This window comes from Tarenaya hassleriana, unplaced genomic scaffold (assembly GCF_000463585.1).
Source record: "Tarenaya hassleriana unplaced genomic scaffold, ASM46358v1 Cleome1, whole genome shotgun sequence".
NCBI classification, from domain to species: Eukaryota; Viridiplantae; Streptophyta; class Magnoliopsida; order Brassicales; family Cleomaceae; genus Tarenaya; species Tarenaya hassleriana.
The window spans coordinates 6818215-6839644 of NW_010960187.1; the positions used below are offsets into that span (position 1 = coordinate 6818215).

Here is a 21430-nt window from a genome sequence, read left to right on the forward strand (position 1 = left end):
CGATCGGTCCAACCCTTGGACTGGTCGGTATGAGAAGAGCGTTCCAAATATGAGGTAAGTTCTTCAGAACTTGTTTCTATTCTTTGAAGTTTCTCGTGCATGATATATAAAATATGATTTAGATTTTTGCTTGGAATGAGTGTTAGCTGTTATTTGTTTTGCTTTCTCTGGGCGAGCTAACTAGTGTTGTTTCATCTTTTTTGGAACGTCTTGCCTATAAAGGAAAATATTAAAATTGCCTTCGACAAGACTAAAAGCTCAGGAGATGTTTCCCTCAAACTGCTTGGCCTGAACCGCATTCTGTGGGAACTTCTGCTTCAGGCTTTGGTTTGGAACTGTCGGTTGCGTTCAATGGTTTTACCTAACTGGAAGCTACCTTCAACCGCCGAGAGTGAGAGAACTGAACAAGGATTGAGGGTAAAGGTGGATGGTTCAGTTGTTGCAAGGGCCAGATCTGAAACCAATGGTTCTGATACATTCCGTGAACTTGAGGCGGGCAAAGAAATTCCAATTTATGGCACTTCCATCCAAGATGACAATCAGATAAATACATTCTGTGATTCCAAGGTTCACACAGGCGATAACGGTAGCTTGGAGAACCATCAAGAATCAGACAGAACGGTTCCAATTACAAGAGAATCTTGGGATAACCAGGCTGCTGTCTCTGATGAATGGTTTTGGCTGCCATTTGAAGATCTCCGACCAAGAGGAATCAAAGACCTTGAGGAGGTCTACTTATTGAAAAATGAGACCTTTACCAGCTCTGCGCAAGAAATTTTACCAACAATGCATCAAATAATCGGTGAGGAAGGTTCTCGGCTGCACATCTCTCTGGGTGATGATTATAGTATCGTGTCCGACTACGAGGACGAGCTCTCGAGCCTGATTGCTTGTGCTCTGGCCCATCTAATCAATTGTCCTAGCTCGGGAGATAGCAGCGATGAGGAGAGCAGATTGCCTCTCATGAGATCTAAACACGGATCTCTCGAGGGTTTTTTTGATAAAGATCTGGTCGATTCTCAGCACGCCATGGACTCACGTTTTCTAAGCTTTGATGGGTTGACTCGGCCGGAGCCCTTAGACCATCAGAAGGGTCTGAGACGAAAAGTCTCGTTCGGATCCGTCAAGTCTTTTGAAAAGTGTAAATACGCGGTCGTGTGTTTATATGCGGACAAGTTCCGTGAGCTGAGGGAGCTTTGCTGTCCATCGGAATCGAATTACATAGCGTCGCTTAGCCGTTGTAAGCCGTGGGATGCAAAGGGGGGGAAGAGCAAGTCCGTATTTGCTAAAACGCTGGACGACAGGTTCATCATCAAGGAGATCAAGAGAACGGAATACGAGTCCTTTGTGAAATTTGCTGATAGCTACTTTAAATACATGAAGGACTCCTACGAGTCAGGCAACCAGACATGTCTTGCAAAAGTGCTTGGTATCTATCAGGTAATTAATCCTCTCTATAATAAAAAATTGAAAAAGAAATTTATCTTTTCATACGTTGGTTTCTTGTTCGATTGATAATACGTATACCCTCCTACCAGGTGACTATAAGGCAGCCGAAGAACGGGAAAGACACAAGACACGACTTGATGGTGATGGAGAATCTAAACTTTGGTAGGAAAATAACAAGGCAGTACGATCTGAAAGGAGCTCTACACGCAAGGCTGACGACTGGTGCGGATGATGTGCTGTTAGATCAGAACTTTGTGAACGACATGAACAGTTCCCCGATATACATCAGCAACAGCTCGAAACGCATCCTCCAAAGGGCGGTTTGGAACGACACCAGCTTCCTGAACGTAAAAGGCTTTTTTTTTCCCTCTCTTCCATCTTTTTTTTCTTTTGAATCATATATGTTTCTTAAAAAATGTTGGGGAATGATGATGGGACAGAGTATAAACGTGATGGACTACTCGTTGCTGGTGGGGGTGGAGGAGGGAGGGGAGATGGTGTGTGGGATAATAGATTACGTGAGGCAGTACACGTGGGACAAGCAGCTGGAGACGTGGGTGAAATCGTCGCTGGTGGTGCCCAAGAACTTGTTGCCCACTGTTATCAGCCCCAAGGAGTACAAGAAGCGCTTCAGGAAGTTCATGTCCACCCACTTCTTGTGCGTCCCCGACCATTGGTGCCTCGTCAACAACAGTGACAGAGGACGAGCCTCAGACCGCGCGGCTTGTGAACTATGCACCGCCACCGAGGAGTAGTAGTGATGGTGTATATGCACCACAAAGGAAGGAAGACAGAGAGTTCTTTCGTAAGTCTTTTTCCTCGAATATTCTTTCTTTTTTTTACTATGATTCAATACACATTGTGAATAGGGGGGGATATATGTGAATCATTAGTACTCTTACCTCCCCCGTAATTCTGCATTTTTTTTAGCCAAGTCCTGGGGAGGCGTACATAGTGTTTGTCGTTCTCTTGTTCTTTCAGTCTTTTCTTGTAAGAAAATGTAAAGAGTTGACGAGATATAAGAAAGAAGTCTCACGTTAGCATATTTCTTGTGTATACTAGATAAAGACCCGCGCGATGCGTCGGGTTATTCTTTTTTATAATTTAATTTATAAAATGTATTAATATTAATTTTGAAAAAAAAAATATAAATTTTTTAATGCAGAAAACTTATATTGCTAATATTAAATTATTGTAAAATCATTATTACTCATTATATATAGTAAAAATATATGTCTATCTACATGTTTTATATTATATAGGTTTGATGTCAAACAATATCACACATAATTTTTCGATACGTTTCAATTTTATACTCTATAATGATAAAAAAAAATCCAGTTACAAATATTTTATTGTATGTACTATTAGAAATGACCATTTCGGTTAATAACCGAATAATCAAATAACTATTGGGATTATCAATCATAATTTTTTATTGTTGCTATTCGGTTCGGTTATTTGTTGAATAACCGTTCGTTTGAGAAAGTCCAATAACTGTTCGACTTCGGTTTGGTTCGGTTATTAACCGAATAACCATGGTTATCCAATCGATTATCAGATTTTTACATGTTACTTTTATCTTTTACATATGTTAGGTTAATTTTGTTGTAAATTGCAATAATAAATTATATATAAACAATGATACTTTAATTGGACAATGTATATGTATATTATTAAAAATATTTAGATGGGAAATGACGTGGCTTTAGGAAGTAAATGAATATATCAAATCAAATGACCAATAAAATTTGAGAAACTTGATGACATGGATACTTAGGTGTCCTCACCAGAATCCTTTAAACTCAATTATTAATATATATAGATTGTAGTCTGTCTGTGTGGACAGGTGATGCTTGAGTCGATCCCATCCGCCACGCCATGATCAGTATGATCTGGGCCTTTAATGAGCCATATTAACGTGAACTGTTATGAACCAAAAATGATGCTTGAGTCGACCCCATATGTCATATCCATGGGCCTATTTGGTTTCGACCCCGGAGTGGGCCTCAATGTAGGTGATCACGATTTTGGCACACACTTATTGGGGGTTTTGAAAGAGCCGAATGACATCATCGTGATTCTCTTTGGACCATAGCCGACCTCTTTCAAGTAGGTCTTTATATAATTTCATAACATTTGGGCCTGCATATTGGATCTATAATTAGGCCCACTAAATGATAAGCCTCTACCTATTTTTTTTTTCATGGGCTTGTGGTTTATAAAATAAAAAAAAAAACATAGGTGTGCGTATACTCTCTTTTCATTGGTGTGGAAGGAAAGTTTTTAAAGGCAAGAAATAAGCATATTTTTTTAGAAGTTGAAAAAAAAAAACAAAAGAACTTTAGTTGATTTAGGTTCACATACACTGACACCGTAGAGGAACAGATGCGCCTGTTGGCTTTCGCTTGTCCCTCGTCACTGCTTCCTTTATCATCGGAAGCTTCTGGTTAACCTTCTTCCATATATGGTTCACCGCACCGTCTGGCAGTATCGGTCCGATTCCTCCGGCATAGCCATTTTCGTACATGAAAATGTGTTGAACGCTGGCCATTCTGCGGCGGAACGTCTCCTTCTGTCTTTCGGAGAAGCTCTTGAGATGATCAACCAGGAATTTAGGCTTTAAGGCTTCGCTTATGGAGACGAAGACCGAGAATTCCGAATAGTCGATCATCCCTTCGAAAGGAAGCTCGACGTTGTCGCTGACAATCACGGGGATGCATAGGCTTTGAACGGCGTCGAATAGCCTGCAAGAAGTGGGGGTGTCTCCTGCTGGGTGCAAGCAGAATTCGGAGTTCCTCATTCCTTTGATTGATTGTTCTCTTCCAGTTGCGTTGGGAAACCCTTCTTCCATGATAACTCTCGGTTCATTGACCAATAAGTCCCATAATTTTTCTCTAACCAAACCACCCTGTCAGTTTTGAAATATTAAGAAAAAAAAGTTATTACTACTGAAAATCCCAAAGCAGATACCAAGAATGGAATGGAGCTAAAATAAATCCATCAATCTAATTGCCATTGTTCGCCTAATCAGTCAATACATGGGGCTTCTTCTGATTATTTTATTTCTGGGTGAAAGGAAATCTGATTTTTCAATGAAACATTGTGCATCTGCCCATTATCCTCAAAATGTCCTATTTTTTGCTATATAGCTTCAGAGTTTACTTTCTATTTCTACAGGAACTGAATAAAGAAGCTAGAAATCTAAAATAATAATATCCAAAACTACTGAAGTATGTGTAACAAATAAAGATGATAGCTTCGAAATCGAAATAAAGAACGGAGTCAGTGGTAGTGATTACCCGATGCCTGTGCTTGGCTCCCTTGAAATAAAGAAGGTTGAGGCGTCTCTGGTTTTCAGACAAGTCTAGTCTGGGCAAGAGATGAGTGTAAGGAACTATCACATCTTTGATTAGAGAAACTTGTGTGTGCTCTATCCTCTCAGGGGAGCTACCATTGGATGATTTAGAATCTTGCCTATACCACCCCCCGAAATCCACCACAAGGAGAATGGCTGGTGCTATCTCATCACGAACGTGCCACATTGCCACAGGGTCTGCCAAAGAACGCTTCATCATTTAACTAACCTGACAATGGATGGAGAGACTATCTATAAGCTTTCTAGAGCAATAATGCATGTCTCGGGATAACAGCCGCTTCACTTTGTAAGAGAAAACATTATGTATCATCTCAGTGAGCTGGCATGGAAAGAAACAACCGATGCAGTTGTGTGTATGCGAAGATCAAAATGGAGAAGACCAAACCAAGAATGGCCTTCTCTTGGGAAAGAAAAGTAAAGTTTCAGTAACTCAAAAGTATTAGGCAGCAAACAGTATGAGATGTAGAGAGATTTCTCAAGACAAGACTAAGATCTTAAATAGATATAGGAGCATGCTATATGATATCACGACTAGTCAGATTTAGCGTGATATCATAATCTAACAAGGAACACAAGATGGTTACATCTAGTAATAAAGAGCAATGGCATATTGCAACTGGGTATAGATTTTCAATGTTGCAACTTTCAACTGACCTGATAATGAAGTGACTGGCCATAAGCTTTATATTAAAACACATGACACCCTTATATGTGAACAAGAAGACCCCAGGGAACTAACCCCAAGAGCATCTGACATTGAATTGTTTCAATTCTCAGGCCAAAATCAATATTAAGACATGGACAGAAGAATTTTTCTTTCTAGACACGAAATACTTGAATTTAGTCACTAAAAGAACTGGCAGATTTCTAAGACCACAAACTCTAGAATAGAGATAAATGATACGATACGATATATAACACCAAGATTTGTCAAATTGGCTTGAAACCATATGAAACTGGCAACACAAGCAAGGAATTTCAAAGGCGTGGCACAAATCTCGAATTGATTAATGCAACCAAGAGATTTGGAAAAGAGCCCATAAATGGGTAGTGCTCCAGACCCACGAACCAAATAGCTCAAGAAAACGAATCTAATACGAGAAAAGGAAATAGTACCGGTAAGCACAAAAACGTGATCCCGGCCACCGGAGCGCTTCCACGCTTCAGTGTTCTTCACAAAATCAAGCACTTGTCTCTGCCGTTGGTAATCCTCGTTCCCGGCCTTCTTCCTGAAGGAACCTTTCCCGTTTCCCAGCTCCATCTCCGCGCTTAGCGTCGCGAAGAAAGGCACGAAAATCACATCGGCTTCGAATTCCCTCAAAACCCTCTTCGCAAAAGACCCAGTTCGTTTCACAATCGGAGTCTCGAGGTCGCCCAAAATCCAGTACTCGGCGCTATATTGCTTGATCAGCGGATTCTCCGCGTAAGGTGGGTACTTCTTGGACTTGGGCAAATGGGTTTTTCTGGTCGGGTGGTCCGGGTCGCTGGGTATGCGAGAATCTGGATTAGATGACCAATACTTCTCCAGAAGACCATAATTCAGGGATCTCGGAAGTTCTGCAACATATACATTGATGCCGTTTTCATGGAAGATCTTCGGATTCGGGCCGGATTTGATGGAAGTGGAAATGAAGAAGAGGAGAGAGAGGACGAAGATGACAGAGAAGGAGAGGAATAAGCAAGACACTGAGTAGAGAGGTCTAGTGGCCGCCATGGCTGTTACCTTGGGAGCCATCGTCACGTAGATCTCTGCCACTTCAGTTGTTTTTTTTCCCCTGTATAAGCGCAACGGATGAAGGATTTTCCGTGTTACTAGGAAGCCTCCAGATGGATCCGAGGCAGCCACCCAGGAGAAAACAGCCTGCCGTTTATAGTTAAGGGTTTTGAGAACGTCTCGCCGTGTGGAAAACTCCCTGTTGTTTCAAGTGAACTCCATCCCAGGTTGATTGTCGAGACAGAAACTCCTTGCCGTGTTACAATCTGGCTTTTTGAGTAAAGCACTCCCTGCCGCTCTAAAGCCAAGGCCTCATAAACACCGCGAACTCCTTGCCGTTTTTGGCCATCAGAAATTCCCGTCTGTAAACTCTCCATTAACATCGATCTAGAACCCCCTACTCCTTGCTTCTACGACTCCACTCTATCCAGTACACTCGATAAGTCTAAAGGTTTTGATTATATACTAAGCCAGCCCTTGTTATTTTAACCAAATAAGTTGTCCGGTATCAATCATTTCCCTAAAGCAGGCAGCTATACCCGACCATGTTCTGCAAACAAAAATATATATATTTATGCGACGGGAGTATGTAGTGAATGTGTTGTTATACCTCTGCCACGGCTTTGATCTTGAGAGTCACGCCGTCGCTGAGAAGGACGAGCTGTCCATCCATGTTTCTCTTCCGGTACAGAAGGTTGCAAAACTCCATAACATGCTAATGCTCCGAGATTTTGGTGTGTATTCTGCAATCATCAGGTCTCATTCAAGGAAGAAGTCCCACCCGCGTTTCTTCTAGAAGCGGACGATGACATCTCTGCAGTTAGTGAGGAAGAAGATGAGGGCAGACACCGGGCCGACGTAGACACCATCGAACTGCTGATATAGCAACTCGAGTTCTTGTTCTGCCCTGAAACCGACACTTCGGCTAAGGCCTTTGGAGTTGGTGGAATGCTTATCTCTGCGATTCCTTCTAGCATCCGAACCACTTTCCCCATTGACGGTCTCTGAGATGGCTGCTCTTGTATGCACCAGAAACTGATCCGAACCATCCTCGTCACTTGTTCCATAACCACCGTTCCATCTGTCTCGAGACGTTTGTCTAAGATAGCTTGAGTGTTGCCCTTCACGAATTCCTCGTAAGCCCAGATTGAGAATTTCTTGAGATTGGTTTCCTCTGAGATGTCGAAGTTCCGCCTCCCGCTGACTATTTCCAGAAGAACCATACCATAGCTGTAGACGTCAGATCTCGAGGTTATGGGAAGATTTGCGAGCCATTCTGGTGCTAGGTACCCTCGAGTTCCTCTGACACTGCTCAGGTTTCTGTTTCTGTTTTCTTTGTGGTTGAGGAGTTTGGCAAGCCCGAAATCCGAGACTTTGGGAGCGTAGTTTTCATCCAAGAGAATGTTCTCGGGCTTAATATCGCAATGGACGACACAATCCCGGCATTCCTCATGGAGGTAAACGATTCCCTTTGCCGTTCCAAGGGCCATGTTGAAACGGGATTCCCAATTCAACAGCTTTCCTGAATCTGCAGAGAAAAGGAAGTTATCGAGTGATCCGTTTTTCATAAACTCGTAGACAAGAAGCCTGTGGCGTCCCTCAGAGCAGAAACCGATCAGTCTGACCAAATTCAGATGGTGTGTGCTGCTTATGGTGGCAACTTCCATCCTGAACTGCTTCTCTCCTTGCTCTATCCCTTCCAGCCGCTTCACAGCAACAACAGTTCTGTTCGTGAGCATGCCTCTGTACACAGTGCCAAAACCTCCGGCCCCGAGCTTCTCCTTGAACTGTTTGGTGCAGCGCTGAAGCTCTCTGTATGAGAACTGCGCGGGAGCCCCAGAAGCATACTCGAGAAAAGAATTCTGTTCAGACAACGTTCCAAACTGGTTGCAATCTCTGCAGCAGCACCACCACAAAGACCCCTCTAACACGAGTAAACCAAGAAGCGTAGCTATGACAACAACCACAATGATCCACACATGAAGCTTTTGCCGTTTGTCACTTTTCTTAGCTGTTGCTAGAGAAGGATTGGGCATACCCGGTTTACATACCTTGATAGAAGAGGTGCTGGGAAGTGAAGGATTCTTGTAGCCACTAACAAAACCAGGTGGTTTAAGGAAACAATAACCAGATCCATCAGACATTGGAACAGAAGCAACGCAGAAACTCCCAGCAAGACAGTTGAACTTACAAGCCGATACGCCAAGGGTAAAACGCTGGGAAGATACTTCGGGTGGATATGTCAAGAACCTAGTGTTCATCAAATCAAGCATGGCTTCATTTCCACGGCAATCCTCGAGCTCCACTTTCCTTCTGCAGCCTTTTCTCATATCGTTCACTTCAAGAGGAACAAAGTTCTCAGATGGACACTCGCAAATTGTGCCTAAATCATTGTAAGTACAAATCCCATAGTTTCCGCAGTAACCAAACACTTGACACTGATCCATAACAGCAGCCCATCGTGGCGTTTTCGTTTGACCGCCTCTTGTGGAAGCATAGATTCTCAAGTTTCCATCATCGTCTAACTTCACAAACCGAAATACATTGTCTCCTTCTCCGTAATCGCTGCTGTAAACCGCAATTGCGGCGGTTGACAATGTGGAATCGAAGACCGACGCCACTCCATTGCTTTGCAAAACGAAACTCGGAGACGAAAGATTTGAATCAAATGAAGAATTAAGCCCCTGGTTCCAGTAAATTACACTATTGTTCCACTTGAGAGTGAGATTCCCAGTTTGCAGAAGCTGAAATGAGTAAGAACCAGATCGGAGAACCTTACCGACCGTGAAATTCTGCGACTGGACAATCGTGTCAGTCGGGTGGTCGAACGACGACCAGACAGTCATGTTCCTGCCGTTGAGGAGTGCAAGGTTGCCTGAGTCATCCAGAGAGGCGGAGGCAACACCGAGGCTCTCCGTGCCGGAGTCCCATACGGTGGCGCCGGAGCCATCGATGAGGCGGAGGGAACCAGACCGGAGAAGGCGGAGAGATCCACCGGAATCGACGGCTCCGGCCGACCAAATAGTAATCCCTCCGGAAAACGTGACGGAGGCGAGGAAAGACCCAGGTGAAACGGCGGGAACGAAGGAAACGGAGAAATCGGAGTTGGGAGAAGACCATGAGTGGTTGAGATTTGAGGCTTGAAGCGTGGAACCGAGTGGAATCGTCAGAGAAGAAGAGAAATCGAGATGTATAAGAAGAATGTGAAGAACAAGAAGAAGCGCCATTGTTGCTCTGCCCTACTCCTCACTGATTTTTTTTTTTTTTGTGAGCAAGACGAATGCCAACGGAGGGCGCGTACGGAAGTTTTTTGACAAAATTATTGCCCTTTTTGAATAAAGATAGATTATTGATACGACATAAAGCAAATATTACAAAATATGACTATATATATATACACACACAAACTTTAGAAAAGTCCAAACCTTTTAGGTATACCATGCCATACTTCATACATTTTCAAAGGATTCTTTTTATGGTTTGATTTGAAGTTTAATTAAACTATGCTTGATTGACAATTACATTTTTTTCCATAATATTTTTATGACTATAAGCATAGAAATAACTTATATATGTAAAAGCTATTAAAATAATACATGATGATTTTTAAAATATGATTAAATGTAATTTTGAAAAATAAATTATTTTAATTGGAATTGAGTTTAAAATAGATATTAAAATTTAAAATTAAATAAAATATTTTTTTCAAAACAACAATTAAAATCATATAATCAAAACAACGACACGCGAAAAAACATGTAAACCAGATATTATATTATATATAATGTTTTTTTTTTATAATATATGATTGCTAGAATTCGTGTGGACACTACTTTATGTTTTCACAGCAACCAAGCCACCAACTCTGGCTTATACATAATATTTCTAATACCATATATATAGATTATAATTAAAAAAAATGCGGCTTTGGAAAGGAAAAACTATACAGTAATTATACCATTTACCAAAAAAAACTATACAGTAATTACTAATTACTTATCGATAAGAAAACATCGCATGACGTGGGAGACCCGCCTCACGTCATTTTAGTGGCAGTCCCTCTTGTCTCATCTTTCGATTCAAATTTACAAATACAATTTTTCTCTTAAAGTTTAACTACCTTCGGTCCAACTACATCTCCCAAAAAATCGGGATAGTTCATATGAATTCCTCCTCCACACTCAGGAATCGAACAGCCGACGTGAAGACGTATTGGCCAACACGCCAACCACTCGCCCAAACTCGCTTGAATAATGTAATTTTTGAATGTTAACATCGAAACTTTGAATAATTTATTTACCAATTCTACCAACTACTTTTCTTAAGGGTTGAATTATTTTCCAGTTTGATGACAAAAAAATAGTTAACATTGACTAACATATAAAATTGAATCAAACGGGATAACATAATATACTATTATACGAAAATCAAATATAGTTTTAAAAACGATTAGTTGTTACTTTTTTAAGTTTAATGGAATTCGAATTTGTATACAAAAAATAATTTTAAAATTAAAATATTTTAAAAATAATATTATTTTTATTAAAAATAAAATTTCAACTAAAAACATGGATAGAAAATAGGATATAATTTTTATGCAACAACCAGTGAGTGAACTGATTCCACTGAAAGGAAACGACCTAAAGCATGTTCATTGGGCCAAAGGCCCATCTAGTCTGTTTTTTTGTTCAGTGTGATAATTGGGCCGAAAGCCCATTTACTAGTCAACTTTTAGTCATATGTTGGACAAAAAAAAATTTAAGAAACACTCGTCTGCTGAAGACCCTCTGGACGAGGGAGAGGCACATGACGTCACGCTTGAGGCGTGTGGGTGGGCTTGGGGGATCTGTGGTCACGAATAGTACAGTAGGCGATGACGGTGAATTTATTTAATAAACGACGAATTAATATTTAATTCATTTACATCAGTTTCAATGTCACTGTTTTATCACAATTAATACCTTAACTTATTTATATCTCATCTGAAAAAAAATGATAAAAATACGTGCAAAATATATAACAGACGAAATTTATAGGTTATCTGCAAACGAAAGGACTCTTGCTATCAACATCTTATATTTTCTTTTTTAAAAAAATAAAAAAACAAGCTTTGTAACAATTTTTTTTTATGAATATATAATCATTTCATGTTTTGATATTTATTTTATTAATAGGTATTTTAATTTTTGACGTGTGAATAGATTTTGGGTTTGTGTCAGAGAAAGTCAAAGATGGATTGAAACTTTCTCATCCACTTTTTTAATGGCTTCTGCATCTTCCTCTTCGGGCTGCGCAATTTCTCACTGGATAATGTCCCCACCTTATTTAATCTTTTTTTTTTTACTTTATTATATATATTTCTTGACTTAAAAAAATTCAATTTGATAATCAAATGATTTACCCAAATGTGGAATGTGTCGAGTTAGTGATCGCTCTAAAAGTATAATCCTTTTTTTTTTTAATTTAGGTTTTTTTAACTTCCTCGATGCTATCATTTAGGTTTTAGTTTTCAATAAATATTACACTTTTTACAAAATCTTTTTTATGTTTTTCTTATATACAAATTAAAAAAAATAAGATATTATTGACTTTAGAGAAAAAAATTGGATCAATATATAAAACGTAACCAACTGATTTAACCAAATTTAAATGCATATAAAAAATAGCTGAAAATGTTATTCAAAAATAATTTTTTAATAAAATATAATAAATATATAAAACTTAACCAATCTAAAATATATATATATATATATAATAACTAAATAGATATATGTTTTTTTTTATAAAAATTGAATTTAAAAACAAAAAACAAAAGACAACATAATTTAAATTCAAAATATATATCTTACTTTTTCATGCATCATCGCACGCACCTCTCTAATACTATGCATTTGTTTTTTTTTAAAAGCCATATGTTTTTTTTTAAATACCATACTTCTTCATGCAACATAATCTGAAACATATGATTAAACCCTCGTAATTAGACAAAATTCAACCAATCATCAAGCGTGGGGATATCCTTAAACACAGAACCTATACAATGGATAAGATATCTTATATATTAAAAAAAAACCAATGGATAAGATATGGCAATTGCAATTACTCCCCCCCCACGAGCCCTCATTAAATTGCAACAGAAACCAGTTTCCCATTTTCTTCCAAATTTTTATTATTGTATTATATTAATTTTTTAGAATCAATCATGCCAAAATAATTAAATTGAAAAAAGACAGATAACTATGTAAGGCGGAAAATAACCATTCCATAAATAATAACAACTCCCCGCTTATTAATTTTCTACTCATAGCATTCTACGTATCGTATCTTCTAATTTGTAAATCAATCACTAAATTTTCATTATTTATTTTTACTCTTATCATAAAAAACTAGATCTTCCATTTTTTTTTCGCTGTATTTAATTATATATAATTACAAAACTAAATAATAATGATAATAATATTCATATCTTCAATTTTTTCACATGAATATATATAACTAACATTACATTGTGCTTCACATCAAACGTAGGATCACCCTTATAAAAGGCTTTTACGAGTACAACATTTGCAAATATATTGAATTGGGACAATTAATAACAGCAACAAAATTTAGATACACATGGAGACGAAATTATATCAAACATGGCTTTGAATGGTATTGGTTTTTATTTTGGATTTTTGGCTTTAGTTTTTGGTTTTTGGTTTTTAGTTTTTGGTTTTTGGCTTTTGGATTCTGAAAGTTTATAAATCTAAAGAAAGGTGACTTTTAGATTTTAGTTGATTTTTTTTTCATAAAGTAGATTTCCGGGTTTTTAGGAAAACCAAATTTCAAAAAACTTGATTGTCGGTTTCTTCACTTCTTGAAATCCAAAAACTCCGAAATCCACCTCCCATTCAACATCACATTCATCTTGATGATCAATATTCGATATCAATTTGTTTATTAAAAAGTAAAATACATAATATGTAAAGCTATCACCTAATTTTTGCATTGGATTTCTCCATAATTATGTATTTGTGTACTGATATACGTGGTAAAACCGCATGCTGATATTACAATTAGTATAATCTAATCTGGACTCACGTTTATAATTAATTATCTTCTAGATGTCATAATGTATGTTCAAGATTCTTTGTATTTTTTATTTTTTTTGTTTGGGAGGGAAAATGCAGCGAATTAAATGAGGGAGTGACACGTGGACAGGAGTGTACTGAAGGGTACACTCACCGCACTACGTACCGAGACTCAAATGGATAAGCCTTTCTTCCTCCTCCCGCCAGTTGCCTCCCCATGCAATCCTTCTCTCCTCTCTATATATACCTCTCTCTCTCTCTCCTTCAACACAAACTCTTCATCCACTTCTAGAGAGAGAAACTATGAAGACCGACGAGTCAAAGCCCAACACGACGCCGTTCGATGTGGCTCAAACGCAAACGCAGACCCAGACGCAGTCGCCGTTGCGTCAGATAATCGCGGTGGCGTCGATCGCGACCGGGATCCAGTTCGGGTGGGCCCTACAGCTCTCCCTCCTGACCCCGTACGTTCAGCTTCTCGGCATCCCCCACAAATGGGCCTCACTCATCTGGCTTTGTGGGCCCATCTCAGGAATGATCGTTCAGCCCATCGTCGGTTACCACAGCGACCGCTGCGTCTCGCGTTTCGGCCGCCGCCGTCCCTTCATAGCCGCCGGCGCTGCTCTCGTCGCCACCGCTGTCATCCTCATCGGCTATAACTTCACAAACCGAAATACATTGTCTCCTTCTCGCGATCGGGATCTTTGCGTTCGGGTTCTGGATCCTCGACGTCGCTAACAACATGCTCCAGGGACCGTGCCGTGCTCTCCTCGCGGATCTCTCCGGCGATAGCGCGAAGAAGATGCGAACCGCGAACGCCTTCTTCTCCTTCTTCATGGCTGTCGGAAACGTCCTCGGGTTCGCCGCCGGTTCCTTCACGCGCCTCCACGACGCGTTCCCGTTCGCGTCGACGAAGGCCTGTGACGTCTATTGCGCGAATCTGAAGAGCTGCTTCTACTTTTCGATCATTCTCTTGTTGACCCTGACAGCGATCGCTCTCTGGTACGTCGACGAGAAGCAGTGGTCGCCGGAGGTTAACGGAAACGACGATGGAGATGGGGGAGAGATAACGGAGGAGGTGACGGCGTCTAAGGCGGTTAAGTTTCCGTTGATCGGGGAATTATTGGGTGCGGTTAGAGATTTGAAGAGGCCCATGCGGATGCTTTTGGTGGTGACGTGTCTCAATTGGATTGCTTGGTTCCCGTTCCTCCTCTTCGACACGGATTGGATGGGAAGAGAGGTGTACGGCGGAGACTCCGCCGGAGACGAATCACAGAGGCGCGTGTATAACGTGGGAGTACGCGCCGGCGCGTTGGGGCTGATGCTGAACTCGGTGGTGCTCGGGTTCACGTCACTCGCCGTCGAGTGGATGGCGCGTGGCGTGGGAGGAGTGAACAGGCTTTGGGGGATCGTGAATTTCGTCCTCGCTCTCTGCTTGGGCATGACGGTGGTAATCACCAAAGTCGCCGAGTCTGGCCGCCACCTCACCGCCGTGTCCAAAGGCAGAGGTTCGCTGCCGCCGCCGCCGCCGCCAGTGGGTGTCAAAGTTGGCGCGTTGTCTCTCTTCGCTCTCTCTGATGTTCCTCTTGCTGTACGAAATTAACCATGCAACATGCAAGCCCCCGTTTTTTTTTTTCATTTTAATATTCGGTGGTCATATAATTAAAATATATATATTTACGGGACACAACAAAATTTAATGACATATAAAAAAAAATTAATGCTTTTTTTGTTTTTGTTTTTTCAGATAACCTACAGCATTCCATTTGCATTGGCGTCCATATTTTCTTCTTCTTCTGGTGCCGGTCAAGGTAAATAACGTATATTATATTATATTATATTATGCATTGAGCTATTTACGTGTGTGTATATATTCATTTGTTTTGCATGCATGTGCGTATACTTATTCGGTACGTACGCATTAGGGTTGTATGTTACGTATCTGATAGACATTGATGTATTTTTGTAATTGCAGGACTTTCTTTGGGAGTTTTAAATCTTGCAATTGTTGTGCCACAGGTGAATATCAACTATTAGTAATTATTAATGCATGTTGGTGTGGTTTTGGGAAACAGTATTAAAATAATAATTGCAAATACCCATATATATGAATATGTATGTGTGCGTATGTGGTGTATATATATATATATATGGGGCATGCAGATGGTGGTGTCGGTGGGAGGAGGACCTTTCGACGAGATGTTCGGAGGAGGGAACCTGCCGGGGTTCGTGGTGGGTGCGGTGGCCGCCGCCGCGAGTGGAGTGTTGGCCCTCACCGTTCTTCCCTCCCCGCCGCCGGAATCCGCCGCTCAAAAGGCTTCCGCCGCGGTCGCTTTGCATTAGCTTTTGCATGCGTACGTCGGGTTTTAATTAGTACTGTGAAGCCAATAGTTTCTAACCTTAGGGTTTTTGTTCTTCTTCGTCTTTAAGCTGTTTGTATCTTCTTTTGTGTCCACTTTGGGGGGAAAAAAGTGTTTGAAAAAAAAAACTGTATCTTCTTGATGACAAATGTAAAAGGTGTCGGAAAGGAGTGCCATTTTCCTCATTGATTGTGAGTTAATGTGTTTTTCCAACAGTCAAACCACACATTTAAACCTTACCTTTGATATCCATTATTGGGAACCCACAAAAATCATTTTTTTAATGTATTGCCAACATCAGAACATATAATTAATTATTCATTGATATAAATTCGCACTAAATATATAATAATGAACTCAGACAGAAAACAAATGCAATTGAGAAATATTTTTTTTGGCCATATGAACACAAGGAAGAAACAACGAACAATCAATCAATTATATAGATATGGAAACAATATAACCGATTAATTTTAAAAAATTTACAGTTTTGTCACGTACGTGAAACCCCCCAACAAGAAGATCGATGTTACTAGCTTTTAGTTACTAGTCAATGTCACGAAATAAAGATACCATTTGTTTGTACATATGTTTTTTTGTAATTAAAAGATATTAATTAATTTCGCATTTAAAATGTGGCTACAAATATTTTGAAAAGAGGGAGTATATGATAAAGAGTAGAGGTCCCAACCTATTAATTGTTCAGTTTAGTGTGACTTATCATTGAACGCAACCTAACATTTTTTCCTTTATTTTTCATTATAATTAGAATAAAAAATTACAACCAATTTAGATGAAAATAATTTATATATAATGATTTAATATTTGATTTGATTATCCGTTTATATATAAGCAAACATCACATATAATACAATGATGTCTTATAAGTTTTAGTGCATGAAATAAAAAACAGACCATCTCGTTAGACTAATCATTGTCCAAAAAACGTTGTAATCAAACAAAAGCCAAAATTTATTGAATAAAATTGCTCAAATATTTAAATCGAATTTATTGTTTCTTTACTTGTTTAATTATATATATAATAAATTCTCCACCCGCCACGAGTTTTTGTCGTTCGGGCTTCTCCTACCGCTCGCCTAACCAGAAACCAAAACGTTTTTTCTCCGGCGAAATTAACGGTCCCCTGCCTGATTCCGACCGCCGTATCGAAGCCCGATGGAGAATCAGCCCTTGTCTTCTTCCCCTCTCTCCCCCTACGAGCTTCTCGTCCAAGCTCTCTCCCTCCTCCCCGTTCGTCATTACGTCTTCGCAGTCCTCGTGGCCTGGATCGTCCTCCTATACTACTTCCTGGAGTTCCATTTCTTCGAGGATTTGATTCTGGGGCACTTCACCGGCCGCGTGAATCTGACGTGCAGTCCCGATTCCCCTGTTTACAATGGCGTCGTCTCCCGGTGCAAAATCCTTCACGGCCGGTGAGGGCGAAAATTTGATGATGTTTGGTTTGGGATTTGTATTTACGTTTTCGGAGTGTTTGATTTCTGGGTCTTTTTGTACCTGTTCGATTCCTCATGTGCTTAGGTATGCGGCGACGCCATGGCTCTCGAGTCCTCATATTCAGACATGTTTCCTCAATTTCTTCGGAATGCCTCCGGTTTTCAACTACAGGAGGTGATCGCTTTCGATAACTTCACGTTGTCCGCAGAATTGAGACACATGTTTGATTACTTCTTCGTGGTCTGAAGTTCTGTGTTTACTGATGAAGTTTTCGATACAATTTCTGAGTACGGTGGTAGAATGTTTGATTTATCCGTAAAAAAGTGACTGATAGTGTTTATACGGGTACTATATCAGACAGATATTTCGTGCTTCTGACGGAGGAACAATTGCATTGGATTGGCTGATGAGCTCTGATGGTAAATGTGGTGATTAAGATGTAGAAATGCATATGCAATTTGGATTCCTCTCCGAGTTTGGTGTACCTTTCTCTTTTTGTTCATTGATTGTTATTCTAATCCTTTGTGTAGTTGTGGATGGTTCTGTTCATAAGCATAACGAAATCAGACAGGATGATACAACAGCTATTGCTGTCGTGGTTCCTGGTTTGACGAGCGATTCCTCATCTGCCGTAAGCTCAGTCTCTCTTCTATTGCGGATCTCTGACATGTTCATGTGATGGTATATTAGAACATACTACTTGCTAGGTTAAACAACTGTATGGTGGTTGTTGATGATTTGCAGTATCTAAAACACCTTGCCTACAGCACAGCAAAGGCTGGTTGGAATGTTGTTGTTAGCAACCACCGAGGACTGGGTGGTGTCTCAGTAACTGTGAGTTTCTTCTTCTGTCTCTGGTGTTCCCATAAGCTGTCAGCTTAATCTGTTTTTGTCCTGTAAAACCTCAAACTCATTTACTGACCATTTTTGTTTTTGTGATTTCCATTATTGGCCACAACATGCAGTCTGATTGCTTCTACAACGCTGGATGGACAGAAGATATACGGGTAGTTGTCGATTATCTCCATCACGAATATCCGATGGCTCCTCTGTTTGCAGTTGGAACCAGCATTGGTGCAAATATTCTGGTATGTTTAGTCTTCACGAATTCATTGCTTTGCATTTCCAGTTTGATGTAATTGGGCAATATGTTCAACTTGGATATCTTACATAGAGTCATGATTTGTTTTCCTTTTCTAATCATTCCCCTCAATTTTCCCCGGAAAAGACCAGCTTGCTTATTTGGGTTTTTGTACAATTGATTTCCATCAAGAAGTTGTAGGTCCATATCATATACAACAGCTTGATTCTATTCCAGGTCAAATACCTTGGGGAGGAGGGTGAGAGGACTCCTATAGCCGGTGCTGTCGCTATTTGCTCTCCTTGGGATCTCTTGGTGAGCTTTCATTTCTTTTACTACACAACTGTATTCTTCTCATTTTGCTCATAACTTTTTCTTGGCTTTCTTTATCATCTAAATTGAGACATTAAACTTCTTTGAAGTTCTTAGGACATTCTCTTAGGTAGTCCTTGATCCAATTCGTGTACAGTGTTTGTTAGTGTTTGATGCAGTACGCCCTCTTCCCCTTCTATTTTTTTGGCCTACAGATAGGTGACAGATTCATATGCCGGAAGCTGATACAAAAGCTCTATGATAGAGCTCTCGCTATTGGACTCCAAGGTTACGCCCAATTGTATGTATGCCCACTTTTTCGGTCAAGAACTCCTTTGTCTGTAAAATGGGATTGAGAGATGTTTCTGATATTTCACAGTGTGTCTATCAGCTTTTGCTCAGAACTTTAGTTTCACTGCAGACATGAACCTCAATATTCACGGCTTGCTAACTGGGATGGCATAAAAAAGGTTGGTGTTCTTGTAGTTCTCTAAACGATACGAAGAAGAATATCCGAGCCCCGAGACTGGAGTTCATGAGTTAATAATGAAAAATATATCTCTTAAGCGTCTTGCTTGTTTCTTCGGCTAACCCTCTGAGTAAACTTTTGCTTTGTAAGTCACGTTCAATCCGGGATTTTGACTACCATGCAACCTGCCATGTTGGGAAATTCGAGGTATCATACTCTTCCTTCATATCATTTTACCTTCTCATGCTCATTTTCCTGTGAGAACCAGTTGTGCCATTGCTAGATCCTTAACACAGTCCTTGGGTACGTATTAACATTTCTGATTGTTCATTTTCATCTTAATATTGGGTTTAACTTCACGTTGTGCTACCCAACCTGGGTAGTTCAACCGGTGAAACGGGAGCGCAAAGCGTCTATCCCGCCCCGAGTTCGAACCTCAGGCTAGGGAGGAAATGCATAATTCAAATCACATGGCTGACTCCCGACCCCAGGATTAGTCTGGGTCTCGGTCCAGGAAACCCGGTTACCCAAAAAAAAAACTTCACGTTGTGCTTTATTGCAGACAGTGGATACGTATTACCGGCGGTCTAGCAGCGCCCAATATGTGAGCAGTGTGTCAATTCCGCTTCTCTGTATAAGTGCTCTGGATGATCCATTATGCACGAGGGAAGCTATTCCCTGGGACGAATGCCGGTAGGCAATATTGACATCCAAGCGATTGCTTCAATCCTGATTTGAAGATCTTCAAGCTTTGAGTTTCCTTTTGAACAGGGCAAATGAAAATGTTGTCTTGGCTACAACAAAGCATGGAGGGCACCTCGCTTTCTTTGAAGGATTCACGGGCTCCGGCTTGTGGTATCTTTCAGATTATTGCTCATGCTCGATCTATTTAATTTGTGGCCGTGAAACAAAATATGGTGCTGATGCTGATGGGCACGTTATGTTTCTGCACTTGTGTTGTGCAGGTGGGTTAGGGCTGCCAATGAGTTTCTTAGTGTACTAAGCCGTAGTCGTTATATGCATGCGCCGAAGAAGGTCAGATCTTGTTTCCTCTCAATTCATGGCAAATAGATAATACGGTTTCTGTGCAAAATACTCTGTTTCCTCCTTGTCTGTAAGATCCAGATGCCGGTTTTGGTTATGCCTGACACAAATAAAACCAGCATCTAGACCGTCTCCGCGGTTATGTCTATTGGCATTGTGGATCACAACCCTTGGTTTCATCTTGAGCTAGAAAGAGGGAGAAGCAGCGGAGAAAAAAAATTGATCATAAAAGGCGGTTTACGATTGTTTGCAGATTCAAGAGACGGCCGTACAATCGACACAGGAACCCTCCATTAACCAAGGTCCGTACGTAAATGTCGCAGAAGACGGACTGGTCGCTGCAGTGACCTACGAGCAAGACGATGATACGGAACAGATGGAAGCAAATCACTTGTCCGAATCCAGACGGAAGCCTGAGGTTGTTCTGTTCTTCAACGAACTGGCTAGATTGGGAGGACGATCTAGGTGGCCGATTGGGTGCATGGCTCTGGTCACTGGTTTCCCGTTACTAGGGCTCGCTCTGAGTTACGTGTTCGGCAAGAAACGAAGATCTGCCACCAAGTAATAACAACTACAAGGCCATTGCGATTCAAATGGTACAGGTTTCTCCGTACAAACGCTAGTTATTGAAGACATTACCTTATATATGCATATACGTACATATATATATATATAGTATTTCTTTGGGTAAGGAACGATCGTGTTGTGGTCGTAATTTTATATGTTGTGATTTTACATTTGTTAATGTGTATGTAATAGCGTCTGGCATACCAAATTGTCAAGTTTTCTTTTTCATTTTTTATTTTATTTGGGATTCAAGTTGCGTTCCCGGTTTTGTGCGTCGCGATTCACGGTTCGAAACGCGACCGCGCATTGTCTTATCCGAACGGGCAGTAAAGTTTAAAAATGCTGAAATTAAGGGGCGATATCGTAATAAAGAGGAGAAAGTATCAATGTTCTCGTTTTCGTTTTCTGTTGCATTCCCGGTTTAGTGTCGGATTTTTGTTTGTATCGTCAGAAATCCAGTTTCGAATCATCTTGTCCATTTTCTCGTGATTTTCCCAGTAGATTTGATCACTTGCCATTGTTCTGGG

The 21430-nt window shown here is 40.4% G+C and overlaps 5 protein-coding genes across 7 annotated transcripts in view; 3 read left to right on the forward strand and 2 right to left on the reverse strand.

The window, feature by feature from the left end:
• The window catches only part of LOC104825128 (putative 1-phosphatidylinositol-3-phosphate 5-kinase FAB1D), a 7723-nt gene extending 5229 nt beyond the window's left edge, over window positions 1-2494 (forward strand). The window contains exons 13-16 of the mRNA XM_010557411.2: window positions 34-54; window positions 223-1440; window positions 1539-1796; window positions 1890-2494. Of these exons, the coding sequence (XP_010555713.1) occupies window positions 34-54; window positions 223-1440; window positions 1539-1796; window positions 1890-2204 (1812 nt within the window). The 3' untranslated portion in view covers window positions 2205-2494. The remainder of the gene's footprint in view (window positions 1-33; window positions 55-222; window positions 1441-1538; window positions 1797-1889) is intronic.
• Window positions 2495-3699: 1205 nt separating this feature from the next.
• On the reverse strand, window positions 3700-6592 carry LOC104816228 (probable arabinosyltransferase ARAD1). The gene is made up of 3 exons (XM_010544948.2): window positions 5945-6592; window positions 4752-5005; window positions 3700-4360 (listed from the first exon to the last, which is right to left on the reverse strand). Exons 1-3 carry the CDS (start codon window positions 6561-6563, stop codon window positions 3809-3811), a joined length of 1425 nt encoding a protein of 474 aa, XP_010543250.1. The 5' UTR covers window positions 6564-6592; the 3' UTR covers window positions 3700-3808.
• Window positions 4921-9856, reverse strand: LOC104816209 (G-type lectin S-receptor-like serine/threonine-protein kinase At1g34300). Of its 3 annotated transcripts, none has more exons than XM_010544937.2 (2): window positions 7153-9856; window positions 4921-5005 (listed from the first exon to the last, which is right to left on the reverse strand). In XM_010544937.2, exon 1 carries the CDS (start codon window positions 9767-9769, stop codon window positions 7295-7297), a length of 2475 nt encoding a protein of 824 aa, XP_010543239.1. In that variant the 5' UTR covers window positions 9770-9856; the 3' UTR covers window positions 4921-5005; window positions 7153-7294. The 3 variants fall into 3 exon arrangements, with proteins under 3 accessions (XP_010543239.1, XP_010543223.1, XP_010543230.1); XM_010544921.2 differs by having other exon boundaries at window positions 4949-5036; XM_010544928.2 differs by lacking the exon at window positions 4921-5005 and adding an exon at window positions 6692-6904.
• Window positions 9857-13831: 3975 nt separating this feature from the next.
• Window positions 13832-16175, forward strand: LOC104816239 (sucrose transport protein SUC1-like). The gene is given in 5 exon segments (XM_010544959.2): window positions 13832-14304; window positions 14306-15206; window positions 15363-15426; window positions 15591-15634; window positions 15779-16175. Coding segments are annotated over 5 exon segments (1575 nt in total). The 5' UTR covers window positions 13832-13918; the 3' UTR covers window positions 15959-16175.
• An 856-nt stretch (window positions 16176-17031) lies between these two features.
• Window positions 17032-21159, forward strand: LOC104816249 (embryogenesis-associated protein EMB8-like). Its single transcript, XM_010544972.2, has 14 exons — window positions 17032-17408; window positions 17515-17604; window positions 17788-17849; window positions 17961-18061; window positions 18175-18264; window positions 18396-18518; window positions 18749-18826; window positions 19039-19124; window positions 19245-19293; window positions 19443-19499; window positions 19855-19985; window positions 20064-20147; window positions 20258-20327; window positions 20590-21159. Exons 1-14 carry the CDS (start codon window positions 17152-17154, stop codon window positions 20899-20901), a joined length of 1590 nt encoding a protein of 529 aa, XP_010543274.1. The 5' UTR covers window positions 17032-17151; the 3' UTR covers window positions 20902-21159.
• The last annotated feature ends 271 nt before the right edge of the window (window positions 21160-21430 follow it).